The 15,630-nt window shown below is 36.9% G+C and overlaps 2 protein-coding genes across 2 annotated transcripts in view; both read left to right on the forward strand.

Moving 5' to 3' along the window:
- The first annotated feature begins 5,731 nt into the window (after positions 1-5,731).
- Positions 5,732-15,630, forward strand: part of LOC112912510 (aldo-keto reductase family 1 member D1) — a 59,511-nt gene continuing 49,612 nt past the window's right edge. Inside the window, exon 1 of the mRNA XM_072762785.1 lies at positions 5,732-5,966. The gene's annotated coding sequence lies outside the window, so the exon portion shown is untranslated. The remainder of the gene's footprint in view (positions 5,967-15,630) is intronic.
- LOC112912506 (protein FAM32A-like) lies at positions 5,962-10,580 on the forward strand. Its single transcript, XM_072764939.1, has 2 exons — positions 5,962-5,966; positions 10,091-10,580. Exons 1-2 carry the CDS (start codon positions 5,962-5,964, stop codon positions 10,485-10,487), a joined length of 402 nt encoding a protein of 133 aa, XP_072621040.1. The 3' UTR covers positions 10,488-10,580.

The raw sequence follows: 15,630 nt of genomic DNA on the forward strand, positions 1-15,630 counted from the left end.
AAAGATGAACAGAGTTCTGTGTTCAAAGCTCACTTGGAATAATTCTTTTTTTCTCTGAGATTATGTTATCAAGTGGACATATGTTCAAGTCATTTGTTTCCTTTTTTCTATTTTTAAGGTTTCCCTTTTTCCTTTTATGATCTATTTTTTTCAAACATGAAAAACACGTATTTTCAAGGTGGCAATTATGTAAAAAATATATCCTCATGGATTTGCTTTTATTCCAAAACCTTTCACCAGGATTCCAAACTACCACCATCTCCACTAGAGGGAACTATTTTTATTCATTTCTGGTTTGTCATTCCAATGTTTCTCCTTCAAAAAATTTTCCTCAGCTTGCATTTTACAATCCATGAAATGTAGAATATCTGTGCCAAGCAATATACATTTTAGTTCTGATGGCTTTTGAACTTCATAGAAAAGATATCTTATTACTTGGTTTTTTTTAAGATTTTATTTATTTATGAGAGAGAGAGAGAGAGAGAGAGAAGCAGAGACAGGCTGAAGGAGAAGCAGGCTCCACGCAGGGAGCCTGATGTGGGACTTGGTCCCAGGTCTCCAGGATCATGCCCTGGGCCGAAGGCAGGTGCTAAACCACTGAGCCACCCAGGGATCCCTATTTGTTGTTTTCTAGGACTGTTTTGGTCAGTCAATATTCTATTATGAGATTTGTGCAAGTTGTTTTGTATAGCTGTTATTCACTCATTTTCATTTAGCTGTACTGTTCCATTGGGTAAATACACTACAAATCATTTATCCTTCTGTCAATGGCATTTGGTTGTTTCTGGATTTTTTTTCTAATATGTATATACTCTCACAAATATTCTATATCAGTCAAAGTGGACTTCAGAGCAAAGAAAGCATTTTATAATGGTAGAAGGGTCAATTTTTTAAGAAAACTTAATTCCTGATATGTGTGTACCTAACAACAGTTAGACTAAAGTTTTTAACCAAAAAAAGCCACAAAATACATGATGTAAAAGCTGATAGAGCTGCAAGGAGAAATATATGAATCCATTATTATATTTGGAGACTTCAACATGGAGCAGATGGAGAAGATAGAAAATCAGTAAGGATATAATTAATCTGAACAGTATCATCAAACACCTGGATCTAATTAATGTCTATAGACTATGTAATCTAAAAATAAAAGAGTACACATACTTTACAAGCTCACATGGAATATTCACCCAGAGAAATCACATTCTAGGGGCACCTGGGTGGCTCAGTTGGTTAAGCATCTGCCTTCAGCTCAGGTCAGGATTCTAGGGTCCTGGGATTGAGTTCTGTGTTGGACTCCCTGCCCAGTAGTGAATTTACTTCTCTCTCCCCCTCTGCCCCTCTCTCTGCTCATACTCTCTCTTTTGTGCACTCACAATCTTTCTCTCAAATAAATAACTAAAATCTAAAAAAAAAAAAATCACATTCTGGGCCATAAAACATACCTTAACAATCTTAAATGAATAGAAATTACACAAAGTATGCTCTCTGACCACAATGGAATTAAACTAGAAACTAATAACAGAAAGATAGCTGGAAAACCTCTCAAGTACTTGGAGATTAAACAATACATTTCTAAATAACACATAAATCAAAGAAATCTTAAGAGAAATTTTTAGATACTTCGAAGTAAATGAAAAGGAAAATGCAGCTTATTGAAACTTGTGAGATGTAGCAAGAGCAGTGTTTCAAGGGAAATTTATAGCATTGAACACAAATGTTAGAAAAGAAGAATGACCTGAAATCAATAATCTAAGCTTCCACTTTAGGAAACTAGAGAATAAGGAACAAATTAGATTTGGGGCACCTGGCTGACACAGTTGGAGGATGCAGCTGTTGATCTTGGGGTCATGAGTTTGAGGCTCATGTTGGGGAGTAGAGATTATATTAACTAATAATAATAATAATAGAATAAATAAATTTTAAGAAGAGCAAACTAAATTCAAAATCAATAGAATAAAAGAAATAATAAAAATTACAGCAGAAATCAATGAAATTGAAGACAAGAAATCAGTAGAGAAAAACAATGAAACCAAATGCTGATTCTTTAAAATAAAGTCAGTGAAAGTGATAAACCCCTAGCATGGTTTACTCAGAAAAAAAAGAGAGAAGACACAAATTGCCAATCTCAGAAGAGGGACCATCACTGCTGATGCCATTGGAGTAGGTACACTAGACCTAGATGATTTCAGTTGCGAATTCTATCAAACATTTATTGAAGAAATTGTACTGATTCTCTACAATCTCTTACAGAAGATAGAAGCAGAACAAATACTTCCTAATATATTCTATGAGGTCAGCATTACCATAATACCAAAACCAAAGCCATTACAAGAAAGAAAAAATACAGGGATGCCTGGGGGGTGGGGCTCAGCAGTTGAGGGACTGCCTTTGGCTCAGATTGTGATCCCAAGGTCCTGGGATTGAGGCCCTCATCAGGCTTCTTGTATGGAGCCTACTTCTCCCTCTGCCTATGTCTCTGCCTCTCTCTCTGTGTCTCTCATGAATAAATAAAATCTATTAAAAAAAATAAAGGAAAGGAAAATACAGATCAATATATCTCACAAATTTTAATGCAAAAATATTAACAGTTTGAATTCAATAATGTGTAAGAAATTATATACGATGACCAAGTGGAATTTATTCCAGGTATGTGAGACTTGTTCAAAATTCAAAAATCAATTAATGTAATTTATCACATAAACAGGCCAGAGAGGAAAAAGTATTATATAGATACAGAGAAAGCATTTATGACACCCATTAATGGTAAAAACCCTCAGCAAAGTAGGAGTAGAGGAAGCTCCTCTTCAAAAGCCTACAGCTAACAAACACTTAATGGTAAGAAACTAGAGGCTTCCCTAATTCAATCCAGAATCAGGCAAGAATGTCTTTTATGACTCCTATTCAACATCTTACTGGAACTCCTTGGTCATACAATAAGAACAAGAAAAGGAAATAATAAAAAAAAAAAAAAGAAAAGGAAATAATAGACATACAATTGTGAAGGAAACTTTGTTTGCAAATGACATAACTATTTAGAAAATCCCAAAGAATCAAATAAAAGCATCCCAGAACTAATAAGCAATTATGGCAAGGTTGTAGGATGGAATGTTAAGGCACAGAAGTCAAATGCTTTCCTATATACCAGCAATGAACACTTGGAATTTGATTTTTAAAACAGTAATATTTACATTAGCACATAAAATTGAAATATTTAAATATACATATATACAAGAATAATATGTACAAGATCTATATAAGGAAAATTACAAAACTGATGAATGAAGTCAAAGATATAAATAAATGAAGAGTATTCCATGTACATAGACAGGAAAACTCAAAATTATCAAGATATCAATTCTTCCCAACTTGACCTGTAGATTCAACACAATCCTAATCAAAATCCCAGCAAGTTATGTTGTGGATATGAACAAACTAATTATAAAGTTTATATGCTAAGCAAAAGACCCAGAATAGCCAAAAGCCAGAATAGCTTTTCTATTGAAGAAAAGCAAAGTCAGAAGATTGATATTACCTGACTTCAGAAGTTATTCTAAAGTGACAGTAATCATGATGGTGAGATAATCACAAAAGAATAAACAAATAGATCAATGGAATTAATCTCTGACCTTTGATAAGGAACAAAGGCAATCAATAAAGGATACTTTTGTCAACAAATGGTGCTGGAACTAGACAGCTATGTATAAATAAATAAATAATAAATAAATAAATAAATAAATAAATAAATAAATAAATAAATACACAGGTCTTATGCCATTCACAAAAATCAACTCAGAATGGGTCATAGACCTAAATGTAACTGCACAACTATAAGATTTCCAGGTTACGGCATAAGAGAAAGCTTAGATGGCCCTGGGTTTGGCGATGAGTTTTTTCAAACAACACCAAAAGTACGACCCATGAATGAAAAAATGGATTAAGGGGGACTTCATGAAAATTTAAAAACTTCTGCTGCAAGAAAGAGACACAGTTAAGAGAAAGAAAAGACAAGCCACAGACTGGGAGAAAATTTTTGCACAATGCATACCTGATAAAGAACTGGTATCCAATCTAAAATAATACAAAGAACTCAAATTCATCAATAAATGCAATTTAAAACTGAGCAAAATATCTGAACAGATACCTTATCAAAGAAAGTACACAGATGGCACATAAACATGCACAAAGATGCCCAACGTCCTTAGGGAATTTCACATTAACAGACCAATGAGATAACATTACACGTTAGAAAGGCTAACATGCAAAACACCAATACTACATGCTGACAAGGCTTATAGCCACACAAAATCCTGCACATGAATGTTGATAATAGCGTTATTCTTAATCACTAAAACTCAGAAACAACCAAGATGTTCAATAAGGGGATGGATAAACAAAGTGGTATATAGTGGCATATTATCCAATGACTGAAAGAGAAATGAGTCATCAAGCCATGAAAAAATAAGCACATTGCTAAAGAAATCAATCGGACTATATATGATTCCAACAATATAGAATTTTGGAAATGGGAAAACCAGTGATAGTAAAAAGTCGGTGAAAGATCAGTGGTTACCGGGAGTTCGCACAGAGCATTGAAGAAGGAATGAACACAGTTGGAGCATAGAGCGTTTTTAGGGCACTGAAGTAATCTGTGGGATACTGCATTGGTGGATACATATCATCATGCATTTATCAAAATCTATAGAATATACAACTCACAGTGAACCTTCACATAAACGATGGACTTAGTTAATAATAATGTATCAATATTGGAGCAGTTAAAACAAGTGCATTGGGAACACCAGGGCAGAAGCTTAAGAGGGTACATGGGAAATCTGTACTTTATGCTCATTTTTCTGTAAACATAAAAATGCTCTAAAAATCAATCTGTCAATTGAAAAAAGTTTTAGCCAATTAATCTGCATATTTCCAATTGTTTATAAAATCTTATTAATTCACAATACAACTTTTATCTGATTTTTCTAAACTACCTATATGTTATAAAAATCTAAGGTAGAGTTAATCCAGGTTTATTCTGATGCTCAATTCTTTCCTGAGCTATAGTTAATAAATAAAGTCCAAGCTTGCAAATAAGAATAAAAATCCTTTGGTCCCAATACTACATAACCCACAAATGAAAAGAGTGCTACATATAAAAAAAATCTATAGGTAATTAATTAACCTATGGGTAACTAAACGGTGTAATATTGATGAAACAACAGATCAGTAGGACAGAATCGATAGCCCAGAAATAACACTTGCACAGACAGGGTCAGCTGATCCTTGACAAAGGAGCAAAGGCAAATCAGTGGCCAAAGGAAAATCTTTGCAACAAATGATACAACTGGACACCAGTTGTTTGGAATCACAAGGGACATTGAATAGCCAAAACCATCTTGGAAAAGAAGAACAAATAAGGAAGACTCATACTTCCAGATATCAAAACTGACCATGAAATGGACATTTATGAGACGCCTGTTCCTCCCTCTGCCCATGTCTCTGCCTCTCTCTCTCTGTGCCTCTCATGAATAAATAAATAAAATCTTAAAAAAAAAAAAAGAAATGGACATTTATGACACAAGTTTGCCTTCCTTGCTCACAACATTTCTCCTGGAAAATGAAGATTTACAGAAGACTTTATCTATTGCAGTTATTTACCAAACAACAATACCTCTGTCCAGAGGTCACATTTATTGGCAAATTAAGTATGGCAGTAGGCTCGTGTCCACACAAGTCATGGTCTAACCATCAACCCAAAGCAGCTGGCTTCATAAAACTATGGAACGGACTAACCAAGACTCAGCTCTGGGGCCAGCAAGATAGTCTTTGTCAAGCGGTTCTTTTGGATTTTTCCTCGTATTTTGCAAATATGAATAATTTATACAGTGAACACATAATCTTATGCTTTTGCAATGCCAATTTAACTATGGATAGATTCCTGGAACAGGGATTTCTGGATCAATGAGGTAAGTGCATATTTGATTTCACTAGGTAGTGCCAAATTTCCCTTAACAGGCGTTTACCATCTTGCATTCCCATCATCAAAGCATGAAAATCTCTGCTTCCTCATATCTCCAATAGGAGAGATTTTTTTTACAGTCTAAAATGTGAAAAATAATGTCCCAGTTTAGTTTCAATTTTCATTTCCCTTATGAGAGAGGTTGAATAACTTTTAACATGTTTAAGGGCCATTTTAATTTCTTTTAATCTGAACATTCAGTTTTTTAAGTAACTTATTATGTTGCTACTCTTCTCCAGTTTTTAAACACTGTTCATTAATTAGGAATACTGATCCAATTTAAATGTCCTAAATGTGTGTGTAAACATATTTTTATTATTATTGTCTTTAGAGTTTGGATATAGGAGAGTTTTCTTCTAAATTTGTAAGTCATTCACTTTTTTTTAACCTTTTAAGACTAGCTCCCCTCATTTCTGTTCTTGCAGTGGTTTCCTTAGCTACTCAGATATTTTTCTATATGGTTTTTATAATCCATTTGTCCAGCTACAGGAAAAAAAATACATTTTTGTTATGAGTATACTAAACATATAAAATAACTTAGGGTAAAAAAAGATGTAATTTCTAGCATGTTTTATAATATTAGTTTGCAGTTTTCAAATGTTGAATGATCATATTTTTTTTTCTGGTGTGATTTTATTGTGTATGTTGATATTAGGCACTTCATTTTCATCATGTTTTCCTTTCAACATCTCTCTATGCGGTTTGATTGCAACCCTTTTCTGTCATGCATATTTAAGTAAGATGTGTTTTCTTGTATTTTTTGTCTTAGAAGGATTCTGTATTTAGTATTTTTGTAGAGGATGGGAGTAAACCAGAGTAGTTTTCCTATCCTCACTACTGGGGGAGGCCTCTGTTGTTACCATCAAGAATCCAAAAGTATGGGGCAGCCTGGGTGGCTCAGTGGTTTAGCGCCAACTTCAGCCCAGGGCCTGATCCTGGAGACCCAGGATCGAGTCACACATCAGGCTCCTTGCATGGAGCCTGCTTCTCCCTCTGCCTATGTCTCTGCCTCTCTCTGTGTGTGTCTCTCATGAATAAATTAAAATCCAAAAGTATGACCTCCCCATGAAGCTATGTCCATGATTTTGAGATCTGCTTTCTCTTGGTCCATTCTGCCAGCAGCTGGAGCACTTTTCTCCCTTGTTCTCAGTCTTTTACTCTACTCCCAGCAGCCTTTTCCTCAAAATATGTTTCTGTTTTTATTGCAGTGAATTTTTCCTGGATATTGCTGAGGTCTTTAAAGAATTACACTACAAGACTTGCTGATTTTCCTGCAGCCCTTAGGGAGTACTCATGGGCTTTTTGTGTTTACCCACATATTAGATGCTCCACTTGTCAGTTACAGTGATTATTTTCAGATTTGCTTTCTGAGGCTTCCACTCAGATGTAGGTGCTCTCTTTGATGACTCAAGAGTTTTGCGAGAATTTCTGGGGACATTCTTTAGCTATCAGTACTTCTCTGACTGTTTCATATACAACTTCTGTATAGACTAAATCTGAGTTACACAGAATCCTACTTTTTTTAGGGCATAAAGCCCCACCCACTGGTGTTCTGGGTTTCGTGGAGTTTCCATTGTCACCAATTTTACTGAAGGTGTCTGTTGTCTTTTTTCTTTTTCTCTCCTAGTTGCTCTCTCTCCAGTCTGAGGGCTTTGGGAAAGTTTTAAACACTATACTGCCATCACCATCTTCTTTTTTCTAGGAGTCGCTCATAAAATCTTGAGCAAAATGTTGTCAACCAAGTAAGAACGAAAAATTAAAGCAGACAATTTTATTTGGGCAAATAGAATTGCAATTCGGAAAACATGGATTCAGGTAGAAACCTAAATTTTGTTACTAAGAAGACAAAGAGAGGGCAGGGTTATAAAAGTGACAGGTGATAAGAGTAGTTCTCGGTCATTATACAAAAGAGGAATTAAAACTAGGTTAATTGGGTCGGTTGAGGTGATACATGAATAGATTGAAATTTGTCAAATTGTGTTGGCTCCTTGCAATCGAAGCATGGGGACAATTCAGGTATCATGGTGAGGAAGGAGTTAAGTCCAGGCTGAGGGCTTGCAGTTGGCAAATAGTTCGTGGTTCTTCTGATAAGGCCATGCATAAACTCCTCCTCCCTTATCGTCACCTGACTCTATTTTAAAAGAGACTCTTGTAACCAAATTTGCTTGTTCCATTGTGATATCTCCTTTTACATTTTCTCCCTTCGATCTAGATCTTTCTTGATAAGAAAGCATCAATGATCAATCTTTTGGTTTCAGTTCCATTACATTGCCAGAGTGATTAGTACCTGCTCTGGGTCTATCATGTCCCTCAGAGTGGGGAGTCTTATATCCTCATCTGTCTTTAAGTCTAAGACTACATTTGAGTGACAAGTAGACCTTTAAGGGAAAGAGGGTTTGAGCTATATCAATTGAAGTGCCATTTTCTATTGTCAGAGTGTAGGGCAGATGAATACTCCGTCTTCTCAGCTAGAAGATAATCAGGGACTATCTAATTACCAAGCACAACTTTGGCCAGAGAGTCTAAGGGTCTTTGTTGGGCTGCTATTGCTTTAGCGACAGATTCCGCAATAATTTCAAGAAATAAGGAGAAGATGACATTATAACCTCAATTACATTTATACCTAACCAGGGAAGTAGGGACTTGCCAAAGGAGCAAGCCCTGAATCATGAAAACCTCCTGCTCGATCTTTCTAACCTGACAGTATAAATTCAGGGAAGGAAGTTTACCAATTAGATCTCTTATTTTGCTTTTGAAAGTTAGGGGCAAAATTAGATTTTTTTCTCCTAGCCTGAGATAAAAGGTTGTTCTAAATTCCAGAGGTCACCACTGCTTAGGAATGACCTAGGAGATAAAGATGAGGGTGTTATCTTCGCAGGCCAATGTCAGAGTAAAGGAAAGCAAGAAGAAAGGCTTTCATGTTTAGTTGAAGTGTGAAGTCATGATGTATCATCTTGAGCAGACCCAGTCTACCTCAATGTCCCCTACTTCTCTTCCTGTATGCAGAAGATTGTAGCTGAGAGAACTCCAAGGGGTTTGCAAGGTTTTGTTATGATTTGTATGATTTGTCCAGTGAAGTGAGAGTGAGCCTCCATGACTGGAGATTGTGGAAACTGTATCCCAGGTGAGATACACATTCTCTAAACCATGGGAAGGACATCAGCAGGGGAAAGCTTCAACCCATCCAGAAAACATACAAACCATAACAAGAACATCATGATAATGCACACTAAGAGGGGGTCTCTGGGTGGTTCAGTCAGTTAAGCATCTGCCTTTGGCTCAGGTCATGATCTCAGGGTCCTGGGCTCCCTGCTCAGCATTGAGTCTGCTTCTCCTTCTCCCTCTGCCCCTATGGCCCTGCTTAGGTGTTCTCTCTCTGCCTCTCTCTGCCTCTCTCTCTCTCTCTCTCTCTCTCTCATGAATAAATAAAGTCTTTAAACACACACACACACAAAGAGATAGTTGAAGTCCAGCTGCAAGGGGTTCAAAGGGTTCAGAAGAAGGAGGTCTGAGGCTTGTGGGAACAAAAATAGCTTTTCCAGAATTATAGAATACAGGATTCCAAGATTATGACCTGACTGCTGGTACACTGTTCCTGCAATATTGTAAAAGTCTCCCCATCAATGTTTATTTATAGTCTGAGTCATCTTGCAGGTGAAGGAATGCAAAAACTGAAAAATGGGGTTTGTCAGTGAGCCACAAAGACCCAAGTGGCTATCTTGGGTTTCTCATCACCCCAGCTGTTCTTCACTTTACAGCCACTGTTTATTCATCTTAACTTCTTATTCAGGAGCAGACTGTTGCCATGTTACAAGGACATAAGGATGGCAAAAGTCTGGCAACAAGGGGCCATTTTTTACAGAAGCAGAATTTGGACTTCATCCACATGTGCCATGCATCTTTATATTGCAAAGACAATAGAAAGAAGGCAAAATTTTACTTATCTGACAATGCCTCCCATGTAATTTATATATCAAATAAGCCTGATTAATTTAACCAATCCTTTAAAATATCCCAGGTAAAAAATACTTCATTTTGAATTCAATTTGGGGAAATTTGTCATAAATATAGAAGGTCTGGATATTTGGTTAAAATAAGATCACAAGAAAAAGCAAGCAGCATCAAGGCGGCCTACGAGCAGGTTCAGAAGGGGCTCCTGAAACTAAAAGGCGTCGCAGAGCTCGGTGTGACCAAGCGGAAGAAGATAAAGAAGGACAAGGACAAGGACAAGGCGAAACTCCTGGAAGCGATGGGAACAAGCAAAAAGAACAAGGAGGAGAAGCGGCACGGCCTGGACAAGCGAACCCCGGCCCAGGCGGCCTTCGAGAAGATGCAGGAGAAACAGCAAATGGAAAGGATCCTAAAGAAAGCATCCAAAACCCACAAGCAGAGAGTAGAGGACTTCAACAGACACTTGGACACCCTTACAGAGCACTATGACATTCCTAAAGTCAGCTGGACGAAGTAGCCTCCCCATCCAGGGTATGCAGTGGCATCGAGGGGAATTGGAAGGCAAAGTTAAGGTTCTGTTTGGTGCCTTTGGTATTTTCTAGAAACATTCTTTTACACATACCCTTGTGTTTTCTGCTGAGACCAATGCTTTCCAAAGCAGTGTGCCCTCTTGCTGGAACTTGATTAAAGTAAGACTGTTTTACTACCCCCCCCCCAAAAAAAAGATCACAAAAAATTAAAAGAATACTTAATTATCTATTAACATAAGTGACAAGGTTTTTAAGGACAATTATAGAAGATCACACCTGCAAAAACCTTAGCTTTTTCTTAAAGTAGGCTTCATATCCAGCGTGGAACCCAATGTGGGACTCTAACCCAACCCTGAGATTAAGACCTGAGATAAGATCAAGAGTCAGATGCCCAGCTACGCTACCCAGGCACCCCAATCCTTAGCTCTTTTTGTTTTTTTTTTAATTTTTTATTATTATTTATTTACTTATGATAGTCACAGAGAGAGAGAGAGAGAGGCAGAGACACAGGCAGAGGGAGAAGCAGGCTCCATGCACCGGGAGCCTGATGTGGGATTCGATCCCGGGTCTCCAGGATCGCGCCCTGGGCCAAAGGCAGGCGCCGAACCGCTGCGCCACCCAGGGATCCCTCCTTAGCTCTTTTTGAATAAAGATTTAGTTTTTCTGAGTAGTCAAAATGTAATAAAGACAAAAATGCAGAATCTTTCTTAGACAGATTGCACTGACAGTAAAGAAACTCTATTTATAATTTCTTGTTAAGAACAGACCTATTATCTAAGAGTAGATCTATTATCTAAGAAAATTTGTTTTAATAGAGAAAAAAACCAAACTAGTTGGATCAGTATAGTTTTTATATTAAAACTCATTTTTCAATCAATTTATTTTAATCTTAGCCAGTTTGATAACATATAAAATTTCTTTCCTTTTCCACAAACCTCCTACAACTTTTTTCTTAAGATCTTATTTATTCATTTGAGAGAGAGAAAGGCACAAGGCTGGGGGAGAAGCAGAGGGAGAAAAAGAGGGAGAGAAAGAAGGGGACTCCATGCTGAGCCAGAAGCCCCTTGCAGGGCTCAATCTCAGGACCCAAAGATCATGACCTGAGCTGAAGACAGAGTCTTAACCATCTGAGACACCCTGGCACCCCCAACTTTCTCTTTCTTACATTACAATTTTATCCTCTGTTTTTCCTCTTTAAACAACCAGCCTCACTTTAGGACAATATTTTCAACAAAAAAAATGTTATCTCCATTTCTCATAACTTCCCTTCCTAAAAACACATCCTACTTTCCTGGCATACAGAGATGTTTCCCTTATTATTTCTAGTAGCTTTGATTACATATATTAACTAGAATCTTTAATCCTTAGAAACCTTAGTCTCTAGTGAAAACTAAGAAGCAATTGTGATCTGTCTATAACTGTCTTTATATCATTATTCTTTAGCATTGCAAACTTATTAATAAATTTCATAATTTCTAGAAGCATTGCCTTTTTAAATTTTCCAACGTAGACTAACACATCCAAATATCTTTTAGTTTCTCTGTAATAATAAGCCAAAAGTAGATAAATGTATGTTTAGTACTTAATGTTGTAGTATTTTTGTCCTGTTTAGAAAATGACCTAGGTCTTTACTGAAATGTCATTATTTAACTTAGCAAAACTCTAAGGTTTTAAGTTACCAAAAAGGTTTCGGAAGACTTTTAAAAGTTCACCTAAATTTTTAAAATTTCACTTACATCTACTTAATTTACTTGTTCTTAGTAATTATGTTTAGATTAGTCATAAGAATTTTACAGGACAGTCATTATATGTCAATTAAGGAGAGACAAACATTCTTGTGCATTTTTCTCAGACCATAGTCACTGTTAAAATCTGACTGGTAGATTAACACCCCACCTGACCCACTGAAAAAAATTAATAGTTTTTTTTAAGTATCTTCAAGATAGATTTCCTTGTACAGATTTCTTCCAGTACTAAAATTTCTCTCATGTTATGAATCCCAATCTTCAACCTTGTAAAAATTAGATTTTGCTAAGTGGGAAATATCAGAAAGGGAGACAGAACATAAAGACTCCTAACTCTGGGAAATGAACTAGGGGTGGTAGAAGGGGAGGTGGGTGGGGGGTGGGGGTGACTGGGTGGCGGGCACTGAGGTGGGCACTTGATGGGATGAGCACTGGGTGTTACTCTGTATGTTGACAAATTGAACACCAATAAAAAATAAATTTATTTAAAAAAATTAGATTTTGCCTCCACATCAACAAAATGCTTCTTGTGAGATGGTTAAGTCCTGCCAACTAAAGTCAGTTTATTGTAGAGCAGAAACCACCTGCCATTGCAATGGTCAGTTTGCTGTCTTCAGAGTTACTGTCTCCTGATTTGCAGCAGGAATTGTTTTGTGTCACTTAGAAAATATGTCTGCCCGTAGGATCCAATGATTAGTACACTCCTGTTAAGACAAGCAATATTTATACTCTCCATAGAGTCTGTGCCCCTCTAAAGTACCATTTCTTGTGTGGATATTACCTCTAGAGGCCCATTTTACCAGCTTGCATATATCAGCCAGAGTATTCATGGACAATCACATAGCCTTTGAATTCTTCTTAACTAAGAGAACACACCTTGGTGCAAATACATAAATACTAGAATAGACCCAGCTGGTTGTTTAAGCACATGTTTGACACCTGGGGTTAGTTATCCAGTCCTATTAATGAACAGATTTTTACAAAACTAACAATATTTTTTTCTGGTAATTGCCTATATTTTGGTGGCTCAGTGCATTCTGCTACTGTACAGCCACTTTCACATCAGATGATTGAACAATTCATTCTACAAGGGAAGGATCAGAAAGGACTAACTTTTGTCTGACTTAGATGCAATATCCCCCAAATAATCTAACCAGAATAATCCAGACAATGGGAAAAATCTTGTCAAAGACTAGTATCCCATGGCCTGATTTGTCTGTCCTTGGCCAAATATGGGGATTAGAAAGGAAAAAAGCGACCTTTGGACCCATTACCTAGTAGCTGGCCTAGTTTCTGCTAGTAAACTATAGTGTTCCCCTGTTAACCATAAATAATTTCACAGAATATCAGAATCCAGAGGACTCTTTGTGACCATGATGGGATAAGAACTAAGTCTACTCCATAATTATGCCTGAGTGGAGACACTATGCCACCTCAAAAATGACTAACTATCCCATCTTCAGCTAACAGGAGGACTGCTACGTTTTCTCTAATGGCAACTGTAATCACACTCTGTTCCTTCTATCTCCTAAGTAAAAGTTACCCCAATCATAGTATTGTTCCTACTTTATGAAGTGTACACACACACACCTGCATCCTCAAGCCTTCCCCCCAAATCACCTAATGTAAGCATAATTTCTACCATATGCCGTCTCTCTCTTTCTCTTAACAAGGCATCCAATGCTTCCCCACAGACTGCAAGTCTTCTTGCTGCAGGGAGCTTACAAAACTAACTCCATTTCTTAATAGTATGTTCCTACTGGTCCTTGACTGGTTAGCACCACCAAGTGATTGATGAAATGTGGCCAAGTAAAGTTCCTGACGTAGGATATACCTGATACATTTTTACTGGTTGTTATAATTATCATTAACAGCTATCCAGGAAGCAAATGAAATCAACCTTTATCTCTGATACTGTCAAAAGTAAGGATTTTTCTATTATCAGATCTACAGAGATAATAGTATCTAGTTGGCATTGTGAGCACATTATATATGGAGGTCTCGATTTATTCTCATGTAATTATGACTTGTTTGAGTTAGTCACTTGCATAAATTCCTTAAAAATAGTTTTTGTGGCTCATTGATGTCAACTCTGCTAGAGTTTCATTAAGGGTACTAGAGGGGAGTAGTTAAAATGATTCTGTGGTCAGACAGACTAATGATCCTGCCAGTGATCATGCAATTTTTGGTAAGTAACTTCTCTTGACCTCAACGCCCTCTCTATAATAGTATATTACTCACTGTGTTCATTTTCATAGGCTGTGATAACAAATTGCCACAAACTGAGTTGCTTAAAACAACAGAAAGTTATTCTCTCACAGCTCTGGAAGCTCTACTCCATAATCAAGGTATCAGTAGGGCCAGACTCCTTCTGAAGGCTCTGGCAAAGAATGTTTCTTTGCCTCTTCCTATCTTATGTGAGAGCTATATTTGGCATTCTTCAGTTTGTAGATACATCGCTCCAATCTCTACCTCTGTCATCACAAAAGACTCTTCCTTATGTATCCATATCTCTGTTTTCTCAAGTCATCAGTCACTGGATTAGAGTCCACCCTAATCCATGCTGGCCTCATTTTAACTAATTACATCTTCAATGACCCCATTTCCAAATAAGGTCACATGCTGAGATTTGGGGTGAACATGAGCTTTGGGAGGATGCTACACAGCTCCAAAACCACATAAATTTGTTGTGAAAATTAAATGAGAAATTACATGTAAGAGACATACTAGATACTCAAAAATAATCTGCATTATCATTAAAATCATTTGTGAATTTAGAGCAGAAAAGAGAGTAATAATCTACAAGCAATTCTTTTATTGAATAAAAATAGGTTAAGTCAATTTATTTTGACAATATCAATATATAAAGAGTAATTTCAGCCATTTCTCACACTCAAAAAACAATCCAATATTTAAATTCACCTCAATTTAATCAAGATGTGTAATAAATTAAAAATTATTTTAAGGGGACACATGGGTGGCTCAATGGTTGAGCATCTGCCTTCAGCTCAGGGTGTGATCCTGGGATTCCAGGATCAAGCCTCACATGGAGCTCCCCACAGGGAGCCTGCTTCTGCCTCTGCCTATGTCTCTGCCTCTCTCTCTGTGTGTGTCATGAATAAATAAATAAAATCTTTTAAAAATTATTTTAAGAAATATGTGAGGGTTCTAGTTCCAGGTAAGATGGCTCTCCCACTGAATACAGTGACAAAATGTGAAATATATATGTGAAAGTTATTTCAGGAATCTGAAAAATAAATAGTAGCAGGTAGATGTGGAAAGAGACAGCAGAACTCATGTACCACTGGAGCCTCTCAGTATCCCTCCCACCAATCTGAAGGTGAGCAAGAGGGTGGCAGAAGAGAGAACTGTGGTATATCCAGAC

The sequence above is a fragment of the Vulpes vulpes genome, chromosome 7 (assembly GCF_048418805.1).
Source record: "Vulpes vulpes isolate BD-2025 chromosome 7, VulVul3, whole genome shotgun sequence".
In the NCBI taxonomy this organism is placed as follows: Eukaryota; Metazoa; Chordata; class Mammalia; order Carnivora; family Canidae; genus Vulpes; species Vulpes vulpes.